Source organism: Tiliqua scincoides, chromosome 2 (assembly GCF_035046505.1).
Source record: "Tiliqua scincoides isolate rTilSci1 chromosome 2, rTilSci1.hap2, whole genome shotgun sequence".
NCBI classification, from domain to species: Eukaryota; Metazoa; Chordata; class Lepidosauria; order Squamata; family Scincidae; genus Tiliqua; species Tiliqua scincoides.
In genome coordinates this window covers 204,357,493-204,379,334 of record NC_089822.1, presented here as the reverse complement: position 1 = coordinate 204,379,334, position 21,842 = coordinate 204,357,493, and the positions used below count along the sequence as shown (strand labels likewise).

At 47.8% G+C, this 21,842-nt stretch overlaps 1 protein-coding gene across 2 annotated transcripts in view; it reads right to left on the bottom strand.

The window, feature by feature from the left end:
- Positions 1-21,842, bottom strand: part of SEMA3B (semaphorin 3B) — a 71,239-nt gene that overhangs the window by 2,213 nt on the left and 47,184 nt on the right. For both annotated transcript variants that reach the window (XM_066616489.1, XM_066616490.1), the window contains exons 4-17: positions 19,271-19,333; positions 10,418-10,537; positions 10,142-10,235; positions 9,422-9,541; positions 8,402-8,547; positions 7,999-8,113; positions 7,236-7,305; positions 6,637-6,781; positions 5,623-5,842; positions 4,165-4,256; positions 3,823-3,864; positions 2,884-3,041; positions 2,538-2,593; positions 512-651 (exon numbers count right to left, since the gene is read on the bottom strand). In XM_066616489.1, the coding sequence (XP_066472586.1) occupies positions 512-651; positions 2,538-2,593; positions 2,884-3,041; positions 3,823-3,864; positions 4,165-4,256; positions 5,623-5,842; positions 6,637-6,781; positions 7,236-7,305; positions 7,999-8,113; positions 8,402-8,547; positions 9,422-9,541; positions 10,142-10,235; positions 10,418-10,537; positions 19,271-19,333 (1,581 nt within the window). The remainder of the gene's footprint in view (positions 1-511; positions 652-2,537; positions 2,594-2,883; positions 3,042-3,822; positions 3,865-4,164; positions 4,257-5,622; positions 5,843-6,636; positions 6,782-7,235; positions 7,306-7,998; positions 8,114-8,401; positions 8,548-9,421; positions 9,542-10,141; positions 10,236-10,417; positions 10,538-19,270; positions 19,334-21,842) is intronic.

Genomic DNA, 21,842 nt, shown 5'->3' with positions numbered 1-21,842 from the left:
ACAGGGCTGTAAACTTTCGTTTAGCCTTGCCTCCTCAGTTCCTTTTTGGGGGGGGGGCGTTGTTAAATGTTTCATTATTAAGTTGATAAGGTTTAAAAACTTCTGGCTTCCTCCATCTTTTATTTTTTGTAGTTTTGTTTTTATGGCAACCTGGTCATTGAGGGGAAAGGCAAGGTATAAATCTTTTACATAAAAAAAATACAATTCCAGAATAAGGGGGTGGATGATTGTACAAACACCAATTTAAGGTACCTGCCTGGAGGCAGGTCTGTGCTGCAACAGGGTATGGTTTGATGTCAGGGGAGAAAAGGAGATGTCAGCCAGAGCATCTTGGTCCATGTTATCCCATGCATAGAGTGAGTTGGTTAGAAGGTATTTCTAGGACAGGAAGCACTGGAAAAACACCTCTCTTGGAAAGGAAGAGCAAAGAAGTTCCAGGAACTTTTACTAGACTCCATTAGCCTTGTACAGCCTCATTGTCTTTAAATGCACTCAGCAGATAGGCTCATACCTCCTTTTGGGATGCACTGCTAGTTTTCTGGTATGTCCACATAACCTGGGCCTGTAGTGATTTTGGGAGGCACTCCAGGAAGGTGCTGCTGCCTTCCACTCCATATAATTTCTTTTCTGGCACGTGGTTTCTCTGGAAATCTGCATGGAAACAAGGGACAACACAAACTGCGATATTTGAACATGGTCAGCAATGGATGCAAATAGGTGAGAGAGACAGAAGCAAAAACATGAACATGTGATATCAGGGCAAAGGCAAAGTTAGGTATGGAACAGTGGGTCTCTATGAAGAGCTCATGCTTACTAAAGGGGTAAAACAGTTCCTTGGCTTGCAGTGGAAAGCACTCTTAGGGAAGAATCTATGGATCTAAGAAGAGGTCCTTAGTATAGATATAGATAAGTTGAGACTTGAAGGTTTGAGTCTGCAATGCTGTTGCTCTGATGGCTACACTCATTTCAATTCTAAACCCAATTAAAAATGCTGGCGATTACCTACATGGCACATAACTGGAATATTTTAAAGACCACCTTCTCCCACATAATCCCACTTGTCACCTATAATCATCAGATAGGGCCCTGCTTAGAGTACTATCACTATCTGAAGACAAAAGGCGACAAAGTGCAGGGTCTTTGCTGTAGTGGCACCCCCTCTCTACAGAGTTTCCAGTGGGGTTTAAAAACACATTTATTTTGTTTGGCTTTTGAGGAGGGATGATTGCCCTAGTGACCCCCTTTTTAATTATTGTATCTAGATTTCTCTGTGTGGTTTTTACATTTTTATGGTTTCATCCCTGCTGTATCAAATGTTTTTGTCTGCTCCGTGTATCATTAATTGTTTTTATTGCTAATTTTTTATTATATTTTATTATACTAACTTTACAACGCTTTGAGCATTGGAAAAGCAGTTTATAAATCTTTTAAATAAAATATGTAATTAAAATATGGGAGATCTACTCCTGGATTGGGGAGGGTTGGTTGTGTGTTGGAGGGATATCTCCATGGAACAGGGTTAACATTTGGCTCAAACATAAGTGAGTAGCTCAGCTCTGAGTAAGGTATTAAGTTTGGATTCTGCTTAGGGGCCTGGTATAATCTCTGCCATCTTTCTTTGGACAAAATACAGCACCAGCAGCAAAAGTTTCTTATTTTGTATGCCAGTGAATAGAAAAGAAACCAGAAGCAATCTGAAGAAAAAAGAATGAGCCTGAATTTACAGTTTACAATAACTAGGGCTACACATAAACTCTCTCACACTCACACCCTTTTTGACACTTCTTCATTTCTGGCATAGAATTCATACTTCAGATGTGTGAAGCAGAGAACGAGCGATGAAGGCAGAAGGATCACACCTGACTTCTGGTGATGGGAGACTCACTGGAGTGGATGCAAATGATGGAAAAAATGGAAATGGAAAAGATGCAAAAGAGAGCGACTAAGATGATTATGGGGCTGGGGCACCTTCCTTATGAGGAAAGGCTACGGCGTTTGGGCCCCTTCAGCCTAGAAAAGAGACGCCTGAGGGGGGACATGATTGAGACATACAAAATTATGCAGGGGATGGACAGAGTGGATAGGGAGATGCTCTTTACACTCTCACATAATACCAGAACCAGGGGACATCCACTAAAATTGAGTGTTGGGCGGGTTAGGACAGACAAAAGAAAATATTTCTTTACTCAGCGTGTGGTTGGTCTGTGGAACTCCTTGCCACAGGATGTGGTGCTGGCGTCTAGCCTGGACGCCTTTAAAAGGGGATTGGACAAGTTTCTGGAGGAAAAATCCATTATGGGGTACAAGCCATGATGTGTATGCGCAACCTCCTGATTTTAGAAGTGGGTTATGTCAGAATGCCAGATGCAAGGGAGGGCACCAGGATGAGGTCTCTTGTTATCTGGGGTGCTCCCTGGGGCATTTGGTGGGCCGCTGTGAGATACAGGAAGCTGGACTAGATGGGCCTATGGCCTGATCCAGTGGGGCTGTTCTTATGTTCTTATGTTGCTAAGAGTGTAGGGTACAAGATGACTCACCTCCAGAGCACAATGTATTGGGGTCCCCATTTCTCACATCCTGGCGCCGGAACCGTCTGCCGAGAGAGAAAAAGCCAAAAGATGTGTCAAGATTAAAAACAGAACTCTTCTGCTCTTGGGGGAACCACCAGTCAGAGTTCCATGGAGGAGCCAAATAAGATTTGGTGCAGTCACAGCACTTTAAACTTGGGAGCCAAAAGGCAGGAGCTGCTAGAGCTGAACGAAATCACTGCATCACAGGTGACTGGAAGGAAAAGGATTTGTGGGCAAACAGACACAGCAAATAGACCCCATCAATCCCCAGCGCAGGGAAGTCAATCCTGAGCCAATAGCCTGTTGGCCATACCGTTTGGTGTTATGCATGTAGCGAGTGCAGGTGGTGCCATCCCAGGCACAGTAGGGGTCTCTAGCCAAGCAGCATTCTGCACAGGCTTTGCCATAGATCCCACATCGGTGCAAGGGCAGCTGAGAAATGGAAGTCCTGGAGCCCACGTAGAGCTGTTGCTGTTAGGAGACAAAGTCACACAGCCCTGTTAAGAAGCCTTCTGCTAAGAACACCCAAGAAATCCAATGTCTTCTGCTGCTTGCCCAAGAATCATACCCAAGTCAAGCCAGCTGCAAGGTCCTTCTCAGTCACTTTAATGTCATGGCCCAGGTGGAAATGACATTACCCTTTCCCAAAAGGGCAAGTGTTGGACGGAGCAGAAATAGCCTGAGTGGCATTGCGTTTTCTTGCCTCGCAGATCCTTCTGGATCAAAGGCCAGATACAAATCAAACCAAACCAAACCAACAAAGTAACATCGTAACTCCCAAATCGCAGACAAGGGATCCAGCAGGGAGTCAGAGAAACTCTGCAGATGAGATGGCATTCTTCTAGCTGCTGACAGGACAATGTACTACTCGTCCTGAGTACTACTTGAGTTTAAGGGAGTGTACAAACAGGATGTGGGACTGACAATTACTTCCCAAGCAAACAAGTTCTATTGGTTTTAGTCCAGAGACCATTTCTCAGGAGGAGCTTGCATCTCTGCTGCTTTAACCAACACAGATGGGTACAGTAGTCAAGATAGTCCAAGCAGCATGATAAGGACTAGATCCATTAGTGCAACATCCCATGGAAACCTCCTTTTCTGGGGTGGGGGATCAGCCCCTGCTTGAGCAATTTCACACTGCAGACCTCTCCACCCAGGTGCATGCGAGAGTCCTTTCTGCCTGACATTGGCCTCCCTATTTCCATTCCTTCTCACAAGCTCTGGTTCTCCCAAACCTTGATCTAGTACATACCCGCTTTGAGGAGATCTGCATGCTGGTAACTGGGGAGGAGTCCTGCAGAAAAGAAAAAGGAAGGTTGATGTGGCTGAAATGCTGACTGGCAATCTCATCTGAGGGGTCCTTTGCAACCAGAGACCTAAGTCCTTTCCCAGGGCACCCCTGCTATTGTCTCTCTCTTTTCAGGAGAAGCCCTGAAGCTATTACAGAATTGTACAGAAAATGCAGAGAACCCCTAAGAGAAAATGCAGAGACATTGTTAGGCCAGATGCAGCACTTTCAAGCTACTTCCAGATCCTTTCACAGTGCAGCTGCATGTGACTGGCCAAGCTACCCTTCCACTTTGTCCAGGCTCACCTTAAACACCTGTAGCTCTTCCAGAAGCAGCTCCTCCATGTTCTGCCAGCTCTCCTTGGGCACAGAGACCACCTTCAAGACTGTGCCAATGTCTGCCAGAAGGGAGAAAAGAGGGAGAGCTTAGCACAATTGTGCCAAGTTCCAGGCATACTTTTTGGTTGCAGTCTGAACACCGATGGGCCAGGGCATGAAGCTGCAACCTGCAGGGATCCTGCTTCTGAGCTCTTCTGATCTTGGTTGCAGGGAAGGCTTGTAGCTCAGTGGTAGACAGTGTTGCCTCTAAGTCTTCACACCACTGTGTGGACTCCTTTCATGGCTGTGCAGTGGGGCCTCTGGAGTGCATGGTGATGACATCACTGTCATCACTGACTTCTGGGAAGCTGAGCTCTGAGCTGCATAGCCACATGGTGCTAGAGTCCATCTTTGGCATGCAAAAGGTCCCCAGGTTCAATCTCTGGTAGCACCAGGTAGGGCAGGGAAAGATCCTCTCTGAAACCCTGCAGAGCTACCACCAGTCAATGCTGACGATACTGAGCTCAGTGGACCAATGATCTAATTCAGTAGAATGCAGCTTTTGTGCTAAATGGGAGTCTCAAATCCACCAGCTGCAAGGGTGAAGGCGGCCCATGCTGCAGCCAAAGGTAACTGGATATGGCCTCTTGTAAAAAGCATCTATATTGCTTGACACGATACACTTTAGGGATCCTGGACCTTTAACAATTGTGTAGAATTTCAGCAGGTACAGCTTATCATCTGTGAGATGACAAGCTGCACCTGCTGAAACTCCCTCTTCCATATAATTGTTAAAGGCCCAGGACCCCTAAAGTTGAAAGTTTTCCCATCCCTGCACTTAGGGCACAACTAGCCATGATGTGGGAGATCCATCAATAAAATGAAGAGGGCATCATTATAAACAGGCAAGGAGGAGAGGGGCACATTTGTGTGGCAGAGAACATGTCCTACATGCAGAACTGACCAAATTCTATCCCAGGCATCTTCAAGGAAGGCAGGGAAAAACCTCTGCCTGAAACCTGGGAGAGTCATTGTCAGTCTCTCAGGCAGGCAAAAACTGGGCTGGATGGACCAATGGTTTAACTCAGATAAGACAACTTCATACATTCAAAACAATGATATCACCTAAAATGGCAAAGAGCAGACAAAATGATGCAGTATAATACACTGTGGGTCAACCAAAGACACTTGGCAGGCTTGGCATCACTCTCTAAATACCTTCAGTTCAAGGAGTTCATCTCTCAGAAATGGCCAGAAATAGGCCACACCTAGTGCTCTGCAAAGGATGAACTAAGCATTCCTCAGAGATGTTTTCAAGGGCCATATGAGAAAGGCACGTATGTTTGACCTTGACATCCTGCTGTATAGTTTTATGGAGCAGGGGTGGACTTGGCTAAACATGTGTAGGCTTTCCCATTGGGGGAAAGGGTAGGAGAGCAGACACACCTGTGCCAATGAAGAGGACATCATAGTGGCCATCAGCAGCAGCCACCCGGTCCACTGCAATGAGGGTGAAAGTGTAGTCCACGTTGGTTTGCAGGAAGATGGGTCGCTGGTCATGTGGCAACACTGAGTTGTACATTAAGGGATGGTTGCGGGCGAACTGAATCACATCATCAGGGAAATCCTTGGTGGAACTAAATGTACCAAAGGTTTTACTGGGACACTGTGAGGAGTGGAAGGAAGGGAGGTGAATGAGGACAGAATGCCCAGGCATGTAAAAAAACAACCACACTGAGTCTACATACACCCAGTTACGGCCCCCCTTGCACCCATGCATGCACTCAGACACAGACCTCTCTGCTCTTCTTTTGCAACCACAGACATTCCACCACTTAGCCCCAAACCTCATAAGCAGCTCTCCTGATGTTCCTCTATTTTGACCTTCAACAACTTGAACAGCCCAATGCTACCCCCTCCCAGACCACAGGATGCAGCACCGAGTGCATGCTAAATGCTATGCTTGGCCAACCAGATGGCATGTGAGAGGTAAGCAAAAAAAAAAAGGGGGGGGGTTGTCATCAATCTAGTCATCAATGGGTCTCCTTGGTCCTATGCCAACTATTTTGTTGGGGTAATTCTGAGTAGGGGGTGGATCCAGGCAGGGATAGGATTTGGCATGTACAACTGCTGCCAAGATACTCCCCTCCTGTCCTCAAACTGCCCTCCCCAGTTTGTCCCACTCCCTGCCCTGATCTGCCCATAAACCACCCCCTCCACTGTCTTATCTGCACTGGTAGAGTATTTGGGAAGTTATGGCGTGCACATGAAGCCTCAGGCTGTTTCTGCCAGTGGCTCTACAGAGCGCAATTGTGGCACAATGTTTGCACTGCTGTAAGTTCCCTATTAGATTGGGTCATAAGTTTGATGCAACTGAACACTAGCATTCTGGCCCAGAAACCCTCTCCTGCTATCATTTTTCCCCAGCTCCACAGTTCAGCCTAGTCCCCAGACACATACCATTCCTGGGCGGGGGTAAGGGACCCGGCCTTGGTACGACACCCATTGATAGTTGGGCCCCTCCTTGTGTGCAAAAGGCCCCAAGAAGGCTCGACGGATGTCATTCATGTGGTACACACAGACAGCCGAACCTTTGAAAATGGTGCTATGGGAGCAGATCAAAGAAAAGCATTAGGCTGGGGAAAGGTTGATGAAAGACATTGCAGGAAATACAGGAGTAGTCACAAAATTTGTGGTCCTTCCCACCCTGTCAAACCAGGAAGGTCATTTGCTAGAGCAGCAATTTTCAACCAGTGCACTGGGGCACACTGTGTTGTGAATGGTCCACAGGTGTGCCGCGGGAGTTTGGGGGAGGGTCATTTATTAATAGGGCCATTGGGGGATATGAGCCTTCTGCCAGCAGTGCGGTGTGACTTGCCAATTCTCAAAAAAACTGATGCTGTGCCTTGACAATTTTAGAGCCTTCTCAGTGTGTGTGAGATGAAAAAGATTGAAAATTGCTGTGCTAGAGGGTCAGCCCAGACCTCCGTCACCTTGTGGAAAAGACAACCTGGGATGGAAATGAAGGAAGTTACTCACTGGGAGACTATTATCCTTACCTGGAGGTGGTAAAAACAGCATAGAGCAGTGGATTACGCCTGTCCCTGGTTGGCAGCAAGAAGACATCACCTGATGAGAGCAAGAAGAAGGAGGGAAGGAGTCATCTACCTGCAGGACTCCACCATGCACATGCCAGCCTTTTTCCAATTTGGAAGAAAGGGTGAGCTTGCTCCAGAGTGGCCTCTCTCCAACTCTGTGACTCAACAAGACACAGATCCATCAACCCTCTTCCCGCTCTATATTGCTCATACCACAGCTATGAAGCAACAACTCCAAAATATTTTTAAATAACAAAGTTGCAAAAAAACTCTGGCAGAAGTCAAAAATAAGTGTTAAAACTTGGTTACTGAAGACTATGGGATTTGGCTGTCAAGGAAAATAAGCTATCCTGAGACAAGCAAAAATGACACTTGTCAAAGGACATTGGGTTTTAGTACAATATTTCAAGATCTAACGATTTATGCAGAAAGAATTTTTCATGTATCCTTGTCATTATTGGACAGAGTAAGACCCATGTGCCTTTTAAAATATTACACACATACACACCCACACAAAGAAAATAAGAAAGAAAATAAGCTGTTTCTCCAGATGGAGAAGGAAGATACCATTTCAAGGGGATCCTGGAAATGCAAGAGATGGGTCTACTGAGGAGAGGCCCACTAGCCCACCCCATCATTTGGCTCTGTGACAACCTTAGGTAGCTCCGCAGCTATTTGCCTCACTGAGGATCAGCCCAGCTCTCAGTCAGCCAGAGTCACTCACGCAGCTGGTCAAAGTGGGTGTCGCTCCCATCACTGCCCGGCACTGAGCACACCAGCCGAGCCTTCAGAAACGTTGTCCATTTATTCACCAGGCTCCTCTGTCCACCCAAGTCATTCTGCAGAGAGACGCAAAGATTTTTTAATAAGCTGGCCAGGGGTTCCTTTTCCTCTGGTGCTTCTTGAGATCCTTCAGCGTTTTCACTGGGCACTGATGCAGAACAGCTACCATGTGTTTCAGCCGTCTGAGATAAATACCATGCACCAGCACAAGTAGGACCATGCACATTCCCTAGCCAAAGCACATGCTGGCTCCCAGCCATATGCTCTAACCTGCTTGTCTGACAGTCTGCCCATCCCCAGGTGTCTGGGCCAGTCTCAGTTCTGAAGAAGGCAAGAGTTCTCACCCGGCAGATCTGGCCAATGCGGGCGAAGGAGTGTTTGCCCAGTCCCTGCGCCCCCTCCACTGCTGTCTCCCGAAAGAAGAAGAAGATTTTGTCATCATCGGGGTTCTCGCTCTCTGGGATCCAGAAGACATCAACGAACTTGGGCTCTTTAGTGAGACAGATGGGAGAATGTCATTGCTGGGCAAGGAGATGGGAACTGAGGATTGGAAGTTCCTGCTACAGTGAGGCAGAACAATGGGTGGGCAAACTCTGCCCCATCTACCTGCTTCTTAGAACCTGGTTTCTCTACCACCTTAGACCCAGTGCCAGTATGGAGAAAGCAGTATAACACCCTGTGTTAGCTGTTGTCATGCTCTGGGACAGCTCCTGAAGCTGCCAATCAGACTTTGACCATGAGGTGGCAGTAGACATTCACCAGTCACTGAGCGGCTAGCAAGTAACTGGATTCCGCAGCAGGACAAGTTGCTAAGAAACCAAAACCCTTAACGGATTTCCTTGGCACTTAAAAGAAAAACTATAGAGATTAAAAAGAAATTATCTAGAGATTGAAAAACACTAAACTCATCTCATTGTTTGGAAAGAAGAATTCACCTTGTTTTGCTACTTTGTTGGGGTAGGAGGAAGGGAACAAACTGTTGCTTCCCAATCGCACCTTTGCTAACTGGGTGAAGAGGCACCTTTTAGCAGGGGGAGAGCAACAGCCTCTTTATGCCAGCAAGGCATCTTTTCTGGTGGCTGTTGCTGGTGTCACTTCAATTTAGGTTGTCAGCCCTTTGGGGACAGGGAACCATTCATTGGTTTATTTTACTGCTTATTTTTAAACCACTTTGTGAATTACTCTTGTTGAAAAAAGGTATATGTATTCTTAATAATAATAGTCCTGAGAGTCAGTAATTCATCAGGGGGAAAAAAAGGACAACAAGTTGGGTGTAAGAAAACCATTGGTCTTTGGAGTCCCTCTTGCCATTCCTCGTCCCCCACGTGCCCACTCTAGGGTGTGGCTCCTCCACCACCACTGACCGTTGAGCCACCGGGAATCATGCTGCTCTGTACGAACAGAAGGTCTTGAGCCCAGACTGCGGAAGATTGTGAAGTCGCGGCCCATTAGGTCAGTCGCCACACCAGAATAGAGCTCTTCACCTAGCAGACATGAAAGGAATAAAAGGTAAGAGGGCTTCCTACCTTTCCAAGGCCAAAACTATACCCAGGTTGACCACATGGGGTGCTGCTGGGCTGCATTCCAGACTCTTTCTTCGGCCTGTGGGCAAGTTCATTTTCCTCACAGATCCCCCTCTCCCTGCAAACACAGCAAGCCTCCAAGTTGTTACATATAAATGGCCAGTCAGTGCAGGAGCAGCTACCACCTGTGGAGCTGTATTAAAGGGCCCCTTGGAGTCAGTAGGAGAGGTGCCACACTAGCAAGTGTATCCTCAGTGCACATGCAAGTTGTTCCCACATCAGATGGAAGGAAGTCTCTGCTTCCCATGTGCAATGACTCCCAAGCTCTTGTCTAAGACAAGAACTAGAGAGTGGAAGACCCTTCCTGGCCTGCCTGGATCTGGACACTGTGATACTGGCTAAGGAAGGACTGTGTTTCCTATTCAATAGAAGGCACCAGAAGTCTGCATGACGAGGGTGGATGCATGTGTGCGTGTAAGAGACAAAAAGAGGTGAGTTGTGTTATGGCAGCATCCTAAAGAACCTCACAATTGTTATTTGTTTTCAGGCGCATTCTCTTACCTACAAGCACAGAGGCAGCTGTGTGACGTGGGTCATAGGGGCTCCTGCCTTTGCCGTCCTCCAATCTTTTGAGGTCTAGCTTAAAAACAGAGTCCTGGGGTGGGAGAAGGGGGGTTGGGGAGAGAAGCATGTCAGAAAGCAGGACTGGGCAGGAAAGCCCTGAGGCCCATCATATTCTCCTACCCTATCTCTGGCCCCAGCCATCTCTCCCTGCAAGACTCAGCCACCCTCCAGCCATTTCTGTACCTGATGAACCTTGCTTGGTCCAGGACTCACCTCCACACGCTGCCCAACCTCCACAAAGCCACAGATGGGGTGAAAGGCCCCTGTGCCACAGGTGTACAGGTGCGTGCGGTTGTAGAGGTGTAAGATCTTGACAAAGTTCATGCACTCGGCCTGCAAAATAAGAACAGAGTGAATAGAGGAATGTTCTTTTCTCTCACACACAACACCTGTACCAGGGGACATCCACTAAAATTGAGTGTCGGGAGAGTTAGAACAGGCGTGTAATTAGTATGTGGAACTCCTTGCCACAGATGTGGTGATGGCATCTGGCCTGGATGCCTTTAAAACAGTATTGGACAGATTTCTGGAAGAAAACTCCATCACAAGTTACAAGCCATGATGGGTATGCACAGTCTGAGATTAGCTGATCACTCATTATGAGGGCTGGGTAGGAATTTTTTTCTATCATCCAAAGTGGCCATGGATGGCAGTTTTCTTCGCCTACCCCAGACTGGTAAGAGAGGGAAGGTACATTCAGTAGGTTTCATGCATTAAAAATTGGTCACTGTGTTAATAAAGTAGCACAAGTTAAACCCAAGTGCAATCTGGTATCTTTGCTGGGGGGTGTGAGCGTAAATAGAATGCTAGATGCAGGGAGGAGGTAGCAAGATGCAAGATCTTGTGGTCTTGTGTGTGCTCCCTGAGTCATCTGGTGAGCTGCTGTGAGATACAGGAAGCTAGACTAGATGGGCCTATGGCCTGATCCAGCGGGGCTCTTCTTATGTTCTTAACCACTCGACCAGCCATAAAAAAAAAGGCAGCTTGAATTAAAGATGCTTTCCACATCCCTATCTCTTACATTCCATCCAGAGGCTCCAACTTCACAGTCAAATTCTTATTACAGATGTGTCTCCTATACTGCCAGAAAGAACATCTTGTGGGTGGGGGGCAGACAAACAAAACTGGGAATGAAGAAACAGAGGCCAGAGCAAGGTGCAGCATGTCATTGTACATGAAATGAAGCACACGAGCTGGTTGGCCTCTGGCGTTGGCATTTGTTGGGTTGATGCTTTCCTTGCCTCTGGACGTCCTCCCCTGACATTGCTGAAATGCCAGAGCACGTAGGAGCCTCTCACTGCAAGCAGAACTGGGTTGCATTTTCTCACTGGGTAGGAATGGTGGTGCTGTGATGGCCCCAGCTGGTTTGGAATGCTTGCACATTTCACCACCGGTTTCTGCCAGCAGAGGGCACTGTAGGAAGCAGAAAGCTGGATGCAGAATTGAAGGGGATCAGGGAAGATTTCAGGGAGTGATTTTGTGCCAGTCACCGGCAGATACGGAGGCCCCAGTTCAGCCATCACACTGCCTTCTTTTTCCAGAAAAACAAATGCCCCAGCAGCCCCTCCCCTCCAAAGCCTGTCAGGAGCCGGACATCTGTTTGACGTACCACTGAGCACAATTACCTATCCAGGAATCACTCTTGCCAGGACAGCACATTAAATGGGCTGTTTAAAAAAAAACACAAAAAACACAAGCCTGGAATATTTCAAACAAAACTGATGCCTCCTTGATGAACAGGCAGTAAATTCAAAGCTGGGAGAGTGACAGGACAGGGTGAGGAAAGGGAAAGAAATTCAGCACTAATAGGTTCCTTGACGGGTTAACAGATCCCAGGAAGGACATGAGCATCACAGACCAAGTTGTCTCCTCTCAGCCTCTCAAAGGCTGACAACAAGCCTGCAGAGGAAGACAAGGCAAATAAAGAGAGCTGAATGCATCACTCCAAAAGAGCCACTTCACACGTGGCCGTTAATTGCAAGAAGACCTCGGCAAACAGCCACCAGTGGTGGAGAAGGAGCAAGTAAACATGGGGGTGGAGGAAGAGGCAGAGGGAAGAAAGGACCCCAGAGTCAATGCAGTGCTTATTGGGCTGCAGTGGGATCAAGAGTTCAAGCTGCAGCCTTATCACTGCCTCAGCCTTGGACAAAGATTTCCAATGATTTGCAAACAATCAAACCAGAACAGATGCATTAAGAGTTACTGTGGGCTGTGACTACACCTGAGCTCCTGCGCACATTCCGTTTTCTTTCCTTTCCACTTGACCCTCATCATTACACAAATGACATTACACACATCATTACTACACACACACACACTTTCTAGCCTGCGGATATAGACTATGCTGTTTAATTCTTCCCCCTAGAACAGTGGTTCTCAAACTGTGGGTAGGGACCCACTTGGTCCCGCAATCGCAATCCGATTTCTGGTGGGTTGCAAGAAGCTGGCGACAGCCTCTTGGAAGATGGCAAAAGACTTAGGCAGCGCCATTTTGGAAGTGGGCAAAGCCTGGGCATCGCCATTTTAAGCTTCCCGGCATTGAGACATAACTAAGAGCAGCTTGCACATGTGCAAAGAAAGCAGCGTGCCGCTTTTCCCTAGAAAGCGTGCTGCTGCCTTCCAGTTGGACCTCCCTCTGCACTTGGAGGCTTCCCTCAGGGGGGCCAATCGTGGAGTGCAGGCTTGGACTGCAGGCAAAGAAGGAGTGGGAGAGACATGGACGAGCCAGCCAGGCTTCTCCCCACCAAACTTGTCAGCATGGCTGCCTTTATGGGATGGGCTGCCTTGGGGTTGCAAGACAGAGCAGCTCCCCCCTCCCCCCACAGCTGGACTGGGCTGGAGCATGTAGGCGGAGACCTGAACACAGGGCTTGGGTGAGCAGAGGCAGACCAGTGTGATCTCCCCTCTTGTGAGCCTGTCTTGAAAGCAGTATCACCGCCGCCGCCACCCCACTGCCGTTCTCGTCCTCTGCATCACAACTGCTCTCCCTCTCTGAAATCACCTGGAAGCCACGATCCTTTCCTGCCCTGGCTAGTGTGTCCTCTCTTTATATCTTTGCTGGGGTGAGGAGGGATCCCTGGTTGTCTGGCTGCCAAGAGAGCAGTCAGGAAGGGGGGGGAGGGCAAGCCTGGCATATACAGGGGAGCACCCAGGGAAAGTGCTGCTCCCCCAGCTGCTTCTCTGATGTGCACGCTTGCCCTCTTCTTACTTCTCTCTTAGGCTGCAATTCCGTCTACTCTTACCTGGGAGTAAGCCCCATTGCCAATAATGGGAGTCAATTCTGAGTAGACGTGCTTGGGCTTAGGGGAGATGAGGGGAAGTGTCCCTGCTTATCTTCCTTCTGAGGGGGATACTACTGTTTCTATTTCCTTTATTTACAAAAACTCAAGCTACTTCTTGTATTGAGGTGCATGAGTAGGGTGCACTTGTTTCTGGCTAGTGTTGACCACAGTATCGATAGCCGCATCAATGTTTGTTAGTTTCAAGCGCAATACAAAAAGTAGCTTGAGATTTTGTAAATAAAGACAAATAAAAACAGTAGTAAATAAATACACAAATATTTTGTTCCAGGCGTTTTATTTTTTGCTTGGTAGCAATGGTAGCGAGGGCAGGGAGAACTGGAAGAAGCTTCTGAGCTGGAATACTGTCTCTTGTCATTTACAGTTTGAGTTTCTAGGCAGGAACGTCTTGCTTGGTGACATCTCTCCCGGCTCTGACACCACAGTGATGTTACTTTCTGTTTGATGATGTCATTTCTGGCTATGACATCACTTCCAGGTTGCTGACATCACTTCCGGTGGGCCCAAGACAGATTGTCATTCTCAGAAGTGGGTCCTAGGCTAAAAAGGGTGAGAATCACTGTCCTAGAATGATTGCTGCATTGTTTATATATATATATATATCCAACAATAACTTGGAAGCAGTATGCCCTCAAGTATGGGGAGGGAGACTTTTAAGTAGACAAGATCCTGGAAGATTAAAAACAACCTCTTCAACAACAAAAAATGTAGAAAATCTTAGCAAGGTGTCAGTGCTAGAGAGGTGGAACAGAAGGAGGGACACTGTAAATCATTTTTGTTTTGGTCTTTGGTCTTTGTTTTGGTCCAAGTCTTCAGTCTTGGAAGACTCTGGTATCGCGCTCTGAATAGTGGTTCTGGAACAGAGTGTCCTCTCCAGTGCGCAAAGCCTGGGTAAAGTAGGTATGGAGGACAGGCTGTTACCCATGCAGCAGATCCCCCCTCTCCATGTCGCTGAAATGGTCCAATGGAAAGGCAGAGGCCAATATGGTTGGTTCCAGCGGCGTCACAGGAGTTGCCAGAACGTGACTGTGTTCAGCCATGAACTGCCTCAGGGACTCTGGCTCCGGATTTTGCCTCGAGGTTGACTCCTGAAGCCTTTTCCATAACTGGATGTAGCCACAAGGCAGTGGAGGGAGAGTTTTCCTTCTCTCAGATGAGCTGCCTTCCCAGGCTTATGAGTCCCATCTACCTGATGGCTGTTTAGTCGCCTCTTAGGACAAGTACAGCCAAACTGAGGGCCTATTCTTATCCCCAGCCCCCAGGGGAATGTAAATCATTAGTCCAGACTAATCATGGGAAGATTTCTAGTGGCTCTTCCAATGGAAAGGCAGAGGCCAATATGGTTGGTTCCAGCGGCGTCACAGGAGTTGCCAGAACGTGACTGTGTTCAGCCATGAACTGCCTCAGGGACTCTGGCTCCGGATTTTGCCTCGAGGTTGACTCCTGAAGCCTTTTCCATAACTGGATGTAGCCACAAGGCAGTGGAGGGAGAGTTTTCCTTCTCTCAGATGAGCTGCCTTCCCAGGCTTATGAGTCCCATCTACCTGATGGCTGTTTAGTCGCCTCTTAGGACAAGTACAGCCAAACTGAGGGCCTATTCTTATCCCCAGCCCCCAGGGGAATGTAAATCATTAGTCCAGACTAATCATGGGAAGATTTCTAGTGGCTATTATAAGTGACTGATCAGGTGAGAAAAATAGAGGTCTGGACATACGTGTTACCCAGACATAGCTTTAATTGCTTTACTATATTAAGTGCTAGAAGAAACTAAATTACTTATCAGAGGAAATTAGCTGAGAAGCAAACTGGAGATTTCAAGAAAAGGCATAGAAGCAAGGCTTAGTGACTGATTTTTGTAAAGAGAATTAGCTTCCAGAGGAAGGAACATGGAGAAAGGGTCTCAAACCATCCCACACTAGCTGTTTTCCCACTGCACATGTATGGATGGATGGATGCAACAAAACCCAGCTTGGACATTGCTTTGTTCTGAGCCATATATCTTCAGCTGGGTATAATATATCTACATATCGTCAAGGTGGCTCCTTGAGGGGGGTGGCTCCTGATCTGGCAAGGATCAGCCATTTCTCTCCTATAGAAATCCGGTCACCTGCAGGCACACTCATAAAAGCTGAGAGTGTATCACTTTGCAACTGGGCCTGCTGTGTAGTTAGCACCTTTCCAGCTGGAAAAACCATTCAAGTGGCAGTCGACTCTGACACCCGATAGCCAGCATTCTGATTCAGGTCAAGGAAAACTGAAACCCAAGATGAGGGAACAATGTTCCATATACAGGAAGGGTTTGGCCTCCCTCACCCCACAAGGCTGTCCAGTGGCATAGCTAATGGGAAAAGGAAATGAGCCATATACAACACTAATGGACCGATGTACTGATCAGGTACAGGCCAGATGTTCTGGTGTTGCTGGCTCTCTCTTAGGAGATTGGATATGCTCCACTGAGCTTCTGCTGAACTGTATTCCTCAGGCCATCCATCACAAGGATGACAAGTCCTAGAGAGAGACAGCATGGCAAATGTTGCTCATGTCATGGAACAGATATAAGAACAGTGGGCTTCTCATGCCACGCCACATTAATTGAGTCAGGTGAGAGGAGCAAAAAGCAGACCCTAGGCTAGGCACTCAAACACCCACAGACCAACTGTGAAAAAATCATTAGTTAGTAGCACTAACTCACTCCCCAGGTAATGTATAACCAAGGCAAGATCAAGGACATGGCTGGAGCCTCTGCAAAATGCTCCCTGGGCCACGAAGAAATCTACCAGTACCCCAGCTTGGCCACATTCCTTCTTCCTTCCTTTCACCACAGCCAAACTATAGAGCCAAGTAGGGCCTCAATCCTGTAGCAGGCAGTGTGGGCTTTAACTCTTTATCCCTGCTGTATTCCCAGTCCTGGTCCTCTCCCCAGAGGAAAACACTTCCATGCTCTAGTTCTGCTTTCCCCTCTTGACTGACTTTCTCATTCAGCTGGAAAGCTGAGCATGTGATCTGGTAGCTTTTGCTCTGGCAATGCTTAACCTAGACTGTGACGTCAATTTGTATCACTGAATTTAAATGAACTTCAAGCATCAGGATGGCTGCTGAGCTGAGCCTGGAGCCCTTCCCAGTCCCATTAAAATTAAAATCCCTTTTCTGTACAGCCCATGTCAGGCAGGCTACTGGCGCACATGTTCCTACTGAGCTGGTGTTCCCACTTGCTAGTTTGCGCCACTATAGCTATGTTAGGATTTTTGCTTGGGAGATAATCACTCTGCCTCCACATCATTTGCACAACAAAGGGGTGTCTCCATTATTTACTCCACAATCTCAGGATAGCAGTAGGATTTGTGCCCAGCATGGAATATACAGCTGCTTTAAACTGGGGTGAAAGCAGATCTGTTCATCTGATTTAAAGGGGGAAGATCTCTCTCTCTCTCACAGTCACTGTGGTCTAAACCTTCCCACCTACTCACAACTGGGCAGGTCTTGAGCAAACAGGTCCTGGAGTGAACACATCCCTATCATCACTCTTGAGCTAGCCCAGGAAGACAAACAACCTTGGGGCTCTTTGTTTTCTTGCCCTTTTGCCCTGATGGATAAAGCAGGCAGAGTATCCAGAGCTGTTGACAGCAGAAGACAAAGGAGACAGGGACCCATCCCAGAAAGTCATTTCTCACTAATGCAGCTCTTCAGCCAGCAGTCTGATCTTTCTGACAGACTGATTCCCAAACTGCCTGGCACCCCCTTTTGCTCAGCACAGTAAGGAGGCACTGGTTTCTCAGTTCCTATTTTTCAGCATTGTTAGCAACTCACAAAATGCTGTGTACAATTGAAAGCAAAAGCAGGAGAGGAGAAGTGTCTCTGCACCATACAGAGCCTTCCACTCCATTCTTGGCTCTGCCAGTGGATCCCCCGGTGCCCCTGTAAGTGTCAGCCTGTTCTGCTGCCCTATGGCTAGAGTGGGACCATAACAATAGTTTCAGGTTAAAACAGGAGCGATGTGACTTGGTTCTCAGCCCCCCTACCCACAACCTCTTCCTGATTCTGACTGCATTTCAGAAAGGCCACTGTGGTCTTGGGCAAATGATTCTTCTCTCCAGATTTCACTTCTCCCTATGTAGGGAAAAGAAATTCCCTTGCCTTGTTCAGAATGACAGTGCTGCCCCTTCCAATGTATTCATGAGCACACTCGTGCGTCTATTAAGACTCCTCAGAACACTCTTGCTGGGCTCTGCTCTTACTTGGCTTTTGCCATCAGGCAAATAGTTAAACCATGGAAAGGAGGTCATCATGATCACGTCACATGTTTTCATGGGCTCTGTGCCTGGCCACAGTGCCAATGGCAAATCACAGAACACAAAACACCACAGCCCATCTAGGAACAGGTGTGACTGGCAACTTCCCATCCCACAGGACTGGACTGGAAGTGAACTGCACTGCACCGGAGAAAGGCTTTTTCTCCCTGAGCACCCATGTGATTTGTCCCAGATCAACTCTGTCAGTTGTGTGGGCCAGAGTGGCTTGCGTTCACATGAACTCTAGGCTGTGAGGTACTGAATAGTGAAAAAGCAGGAGCAAGCCTCCAAATTATTAAAGGTATCTGAATGTGTCCAAGATCTCACCCCTACAGCCTCCAAACCCAACATCGCTCTCAAGTTTTAGATGGACAGGGGCAATCCTTGCTTAACCCAAGCCATCAATTAGAGCAGCATTAGACAGAGACCAGTAGACAGTTCACATGGATCACTGATGTGTTTCCCCTCTGGTGCCTTTCAGCCTGGGTTGCCCCAAACACGCTCAAATCGGACATTCTTCCCCTCCTCCATCCCTTTTTGTTAGGCCATTCCAAAGGAAGAAAGGGACTTGAGATTGCTCACAAAGCTCTTATTTCCAGGCTTTGCACAGTGCTGTCCCCTCCCCTGGACCCCCTGTGTGAGTTATAGCCAAGGTGCCCCAGACCCTTCCAGCTGCTGGCCCACAGTTATCAAGGAGCAAATCTGAATGTGTTCTGGTTCATCTCTGCTCCTGCCAAATGGGTGGGAACCACCTTCTTATCTCCTGGAAGGTCAGGGTGGGTCACGGCTAAGCAGAAATCCCTAAGTGCACCAACCGGTCCTTCCACAGCAACACGACTCCCAACCATCACAGGGCCTTACAGGGCTTGAACATGATGGTGCTATTTGCAAGGTACAGAGAAAACAGTTGAGATCCTTAGGAGCAACAGAGGGTCAGAGGGCAGTCAGGGGCCCCCAAGCCATCTGTCCTTCTCAACACACCATAGGTACAATAATTCCAACTCACTGAAATCTCTCTGGGTTGCTGTGTGGAGAGCTGATTGGTCCCTTCTCTTTGGAAGCATACTAATTCAGAGATTCTCAGAGCATGGGTTGTGACCCTGGGGAAGGGGATTGAAAACTCTGAAGAACTAGGTTCACTCCCAGGAATCTGCAAGTAGAGCTAGCAATAACCCCTGCCTGAAACCCCAGAAAGCCACTGACAGTAAGTGTAGGCAACTTTGGACTACATGGCCAACTGTCTTCCACCAAAGGTTCTCAAAGTATGGGTCATAGCTAACTGTAATACAGGGGGGGGGGGGGTTTGCATTAATTTATGTATTATTTTTCAGGGGTCACAATATCATCAAGTCTGAGAAACACTGCTCTAATTCCATCATAGTTCCTGAAGTTACTCGTCTCTTATTTTATGCCATTGCCAATGTATGGCATGGGGGGGGGGGGTTGGATTCCCCTCTCAGTCCCAACAGGTCACTTACATTGATGTCTTTGCCTGCCCAGTTGCATTCTTCCCTCCACTCTACAGGGGCTGGCCAGTAAATCTGTGGAAGCAAAGACAAGGACAATCATTAACCAAAAAATAAAAATAAAAATCTGTTAGTGCCCTCATTCATCACACTTGAGGTTAGTGAAGTGCTATAAAGAACTGGCAGGAAAGTTCTTTGCTTGCAATGTTCCCAACATCTGCTAGTCAGGATACACACTCTCCCAGCTACTCGAGCCCAGAGTCTCTTCCAACATGGGATGTGGCACACTGTACAACAGCTGCAGTGTGTATTACGCCTGACGTCAATGAACATTACCAAGAGCTCTCAAACCCTATGTACCCTAGACCAGGGGTGTCCAAACACCGGCCCGGGCGCCACTTGCGGCCCTCAGAGACTCCCAATCCAGCCCACAGGGAGCCCCCAGTCTCCAATGAGCCTCTGGCCTTCTGGAGACTTGCTGGAGCCCGTGCTGGCCTGACGCAGTTGCTCTCAGCATGAGGGCAACTGTTCTACCTCTCACATGAGCTGTGGGATGAGAGCTCCCTCCACTGCTTGCTGTTTCATGTCTGTGATACTGCAGCAGCAGTGAAGGAAAGGTCAGTCTTGCTTTTTGCAAGGTCTTTTGTAGGCCCGGAGCTATTGCAAGACCTTCATTCATTCACATAAGTTCCATCTCTAATCTATTCATTTATGTAAATTTATTCAAATTTGATATGTAAATTAATTCTTTTTTTACCGGCCCCTGACACAGTGTCAGAGAGATGATGTGGCGCTCCCGCCAAAAAGTTTGGACACCCCTGCCCTAAACCGATGCTAAACAGGACCAAAAAATCAATATCCCAAAAACAGGACTAGCAGCAAAAGCCTTTGCATGTCTACTTAGAAGTAAATCTCACTGAATGCAGTGAAATTTACTTCCAGAAAAGTGTGTATAGCAATGGTTCCCAAATTTACAGGGGTCACAGCATCCCCACAGCCTCTTCATTCTGGCTCAGCTCGGTACCACCATCTTGGATCTCAAGAAATCTCTTGAGATCCAAGATGGTGGTGCCCAAATCCTGTGAGATTTCACGCAATCCAAAATGGCGGTGTCCAAATTTCATGAGATCTTGCAAAATCCAAGATGGTGGCACCTGGGAGAACAGGTAGGAGGGACCATGGGTGACATCCTGCAGTGCCCCTGTGAGCGCACCGCAATACACCATGGCATTGTGACACAGACTGCAACCTAATAGCCCAATCCTATGGGCATGCTGCACCACCAGAACTCGCATTCCAGTGGCACAGCATGCTTTACAGCAATTGTAAATAACAAGGCACTATTCAGCGCAGCTGGACCACTGCTGCAAGAGCTGAGTGACCACAACTATGTGGTAGCTGTCTGCAGAGGGGTCACAGCGCTGGAAGGTCAGTACAGGAGAGTGGGGGGGCAGGCAGAAGGAATGAGGGGGAGAGGGGGAGCAGATTGAGGCTGGGAAGGTGGCACTATCGATAACAGCTGTGCTGCCAATATCCTATCGCCCTTCCCAGACCTGATTGGCCTTTCCAGGTCCACCTGGACTTGTGCCAGCAAAATCTCTGGTGTGAGTCTAGACCCATATGGGCAGAAGAAATTTACTCCAGGGAAAGGGAACAAATGTTCACTCACCCAGAGGTGACCTCCAGGATGCCCCCCTCAGGATGTAACATATGCTCTGGTGGTGCAGCTGCAACGGAAGGGGGTGGGGGTTTAGACAGGACTGGGCTCTAAGTCAGAGAATGCTTTAGATGCCTGAAATCATCCTAATGGATTTGCTTTAGCAAATTGATCTGTAGGCATCACTAACCTAGTCCCTGCTTCTAGCAAGGTTAGCTGAAGGCACTGCTTGATGCAACACCTTAAAATTCAATCTGGAGAGCCCGCAAGGCAACTTGTTTCCTCATTCCTTGATGGCGAAGCAGCAACCTTTCAGTGCTTATACCAGCACTCCAATTGAGGTGCATGCTACCAGCTGTTTGTCAAACCTGCAAATAGGAAATGGGCAAATGGTATTTGCTGTAGAAAGGGGGGCAACCTGAAGATGATTTGCCCATGAACCAGATGTCATTTCCAAGACTCTGATGCAAAGCTCTGTTTATATTGCAAAAAACCAATGCCAATTCACAGGAACAGGACTTGTGGGAAAAACAGCCAGCAGGTCTTCTAAGCAGAGAGTCATGCACTACCATCTTCCAGCTATACAAGCCAAGAAACGCAAACTGCAGGGGGCAGGGGATTGAAGGCAGTGCTATTGTGCTCCTGAAGCATTTCTCCTGCAAGGCTTAGAATGCAACTACTATCCATAGCCCAGCAGCGAGGGCGTCAGTGGCCTCTGTTGTACTTCATTAGACAGGCAAGTTGATTAAAGAAGATTTCACGGAGAAGTCTGGAATGCAGGGGATGTTGTCATGACAAGCAGGACGCCTTCTTCCTGACACTCCTCCATGGAAAAAGAAGCCAACATACACTCTGGGCAACAACATAGCCCAGCACTGAGAGAGAATGGGTACACAACACCCTAATCCTGATGGTAAGTCCCAGGCA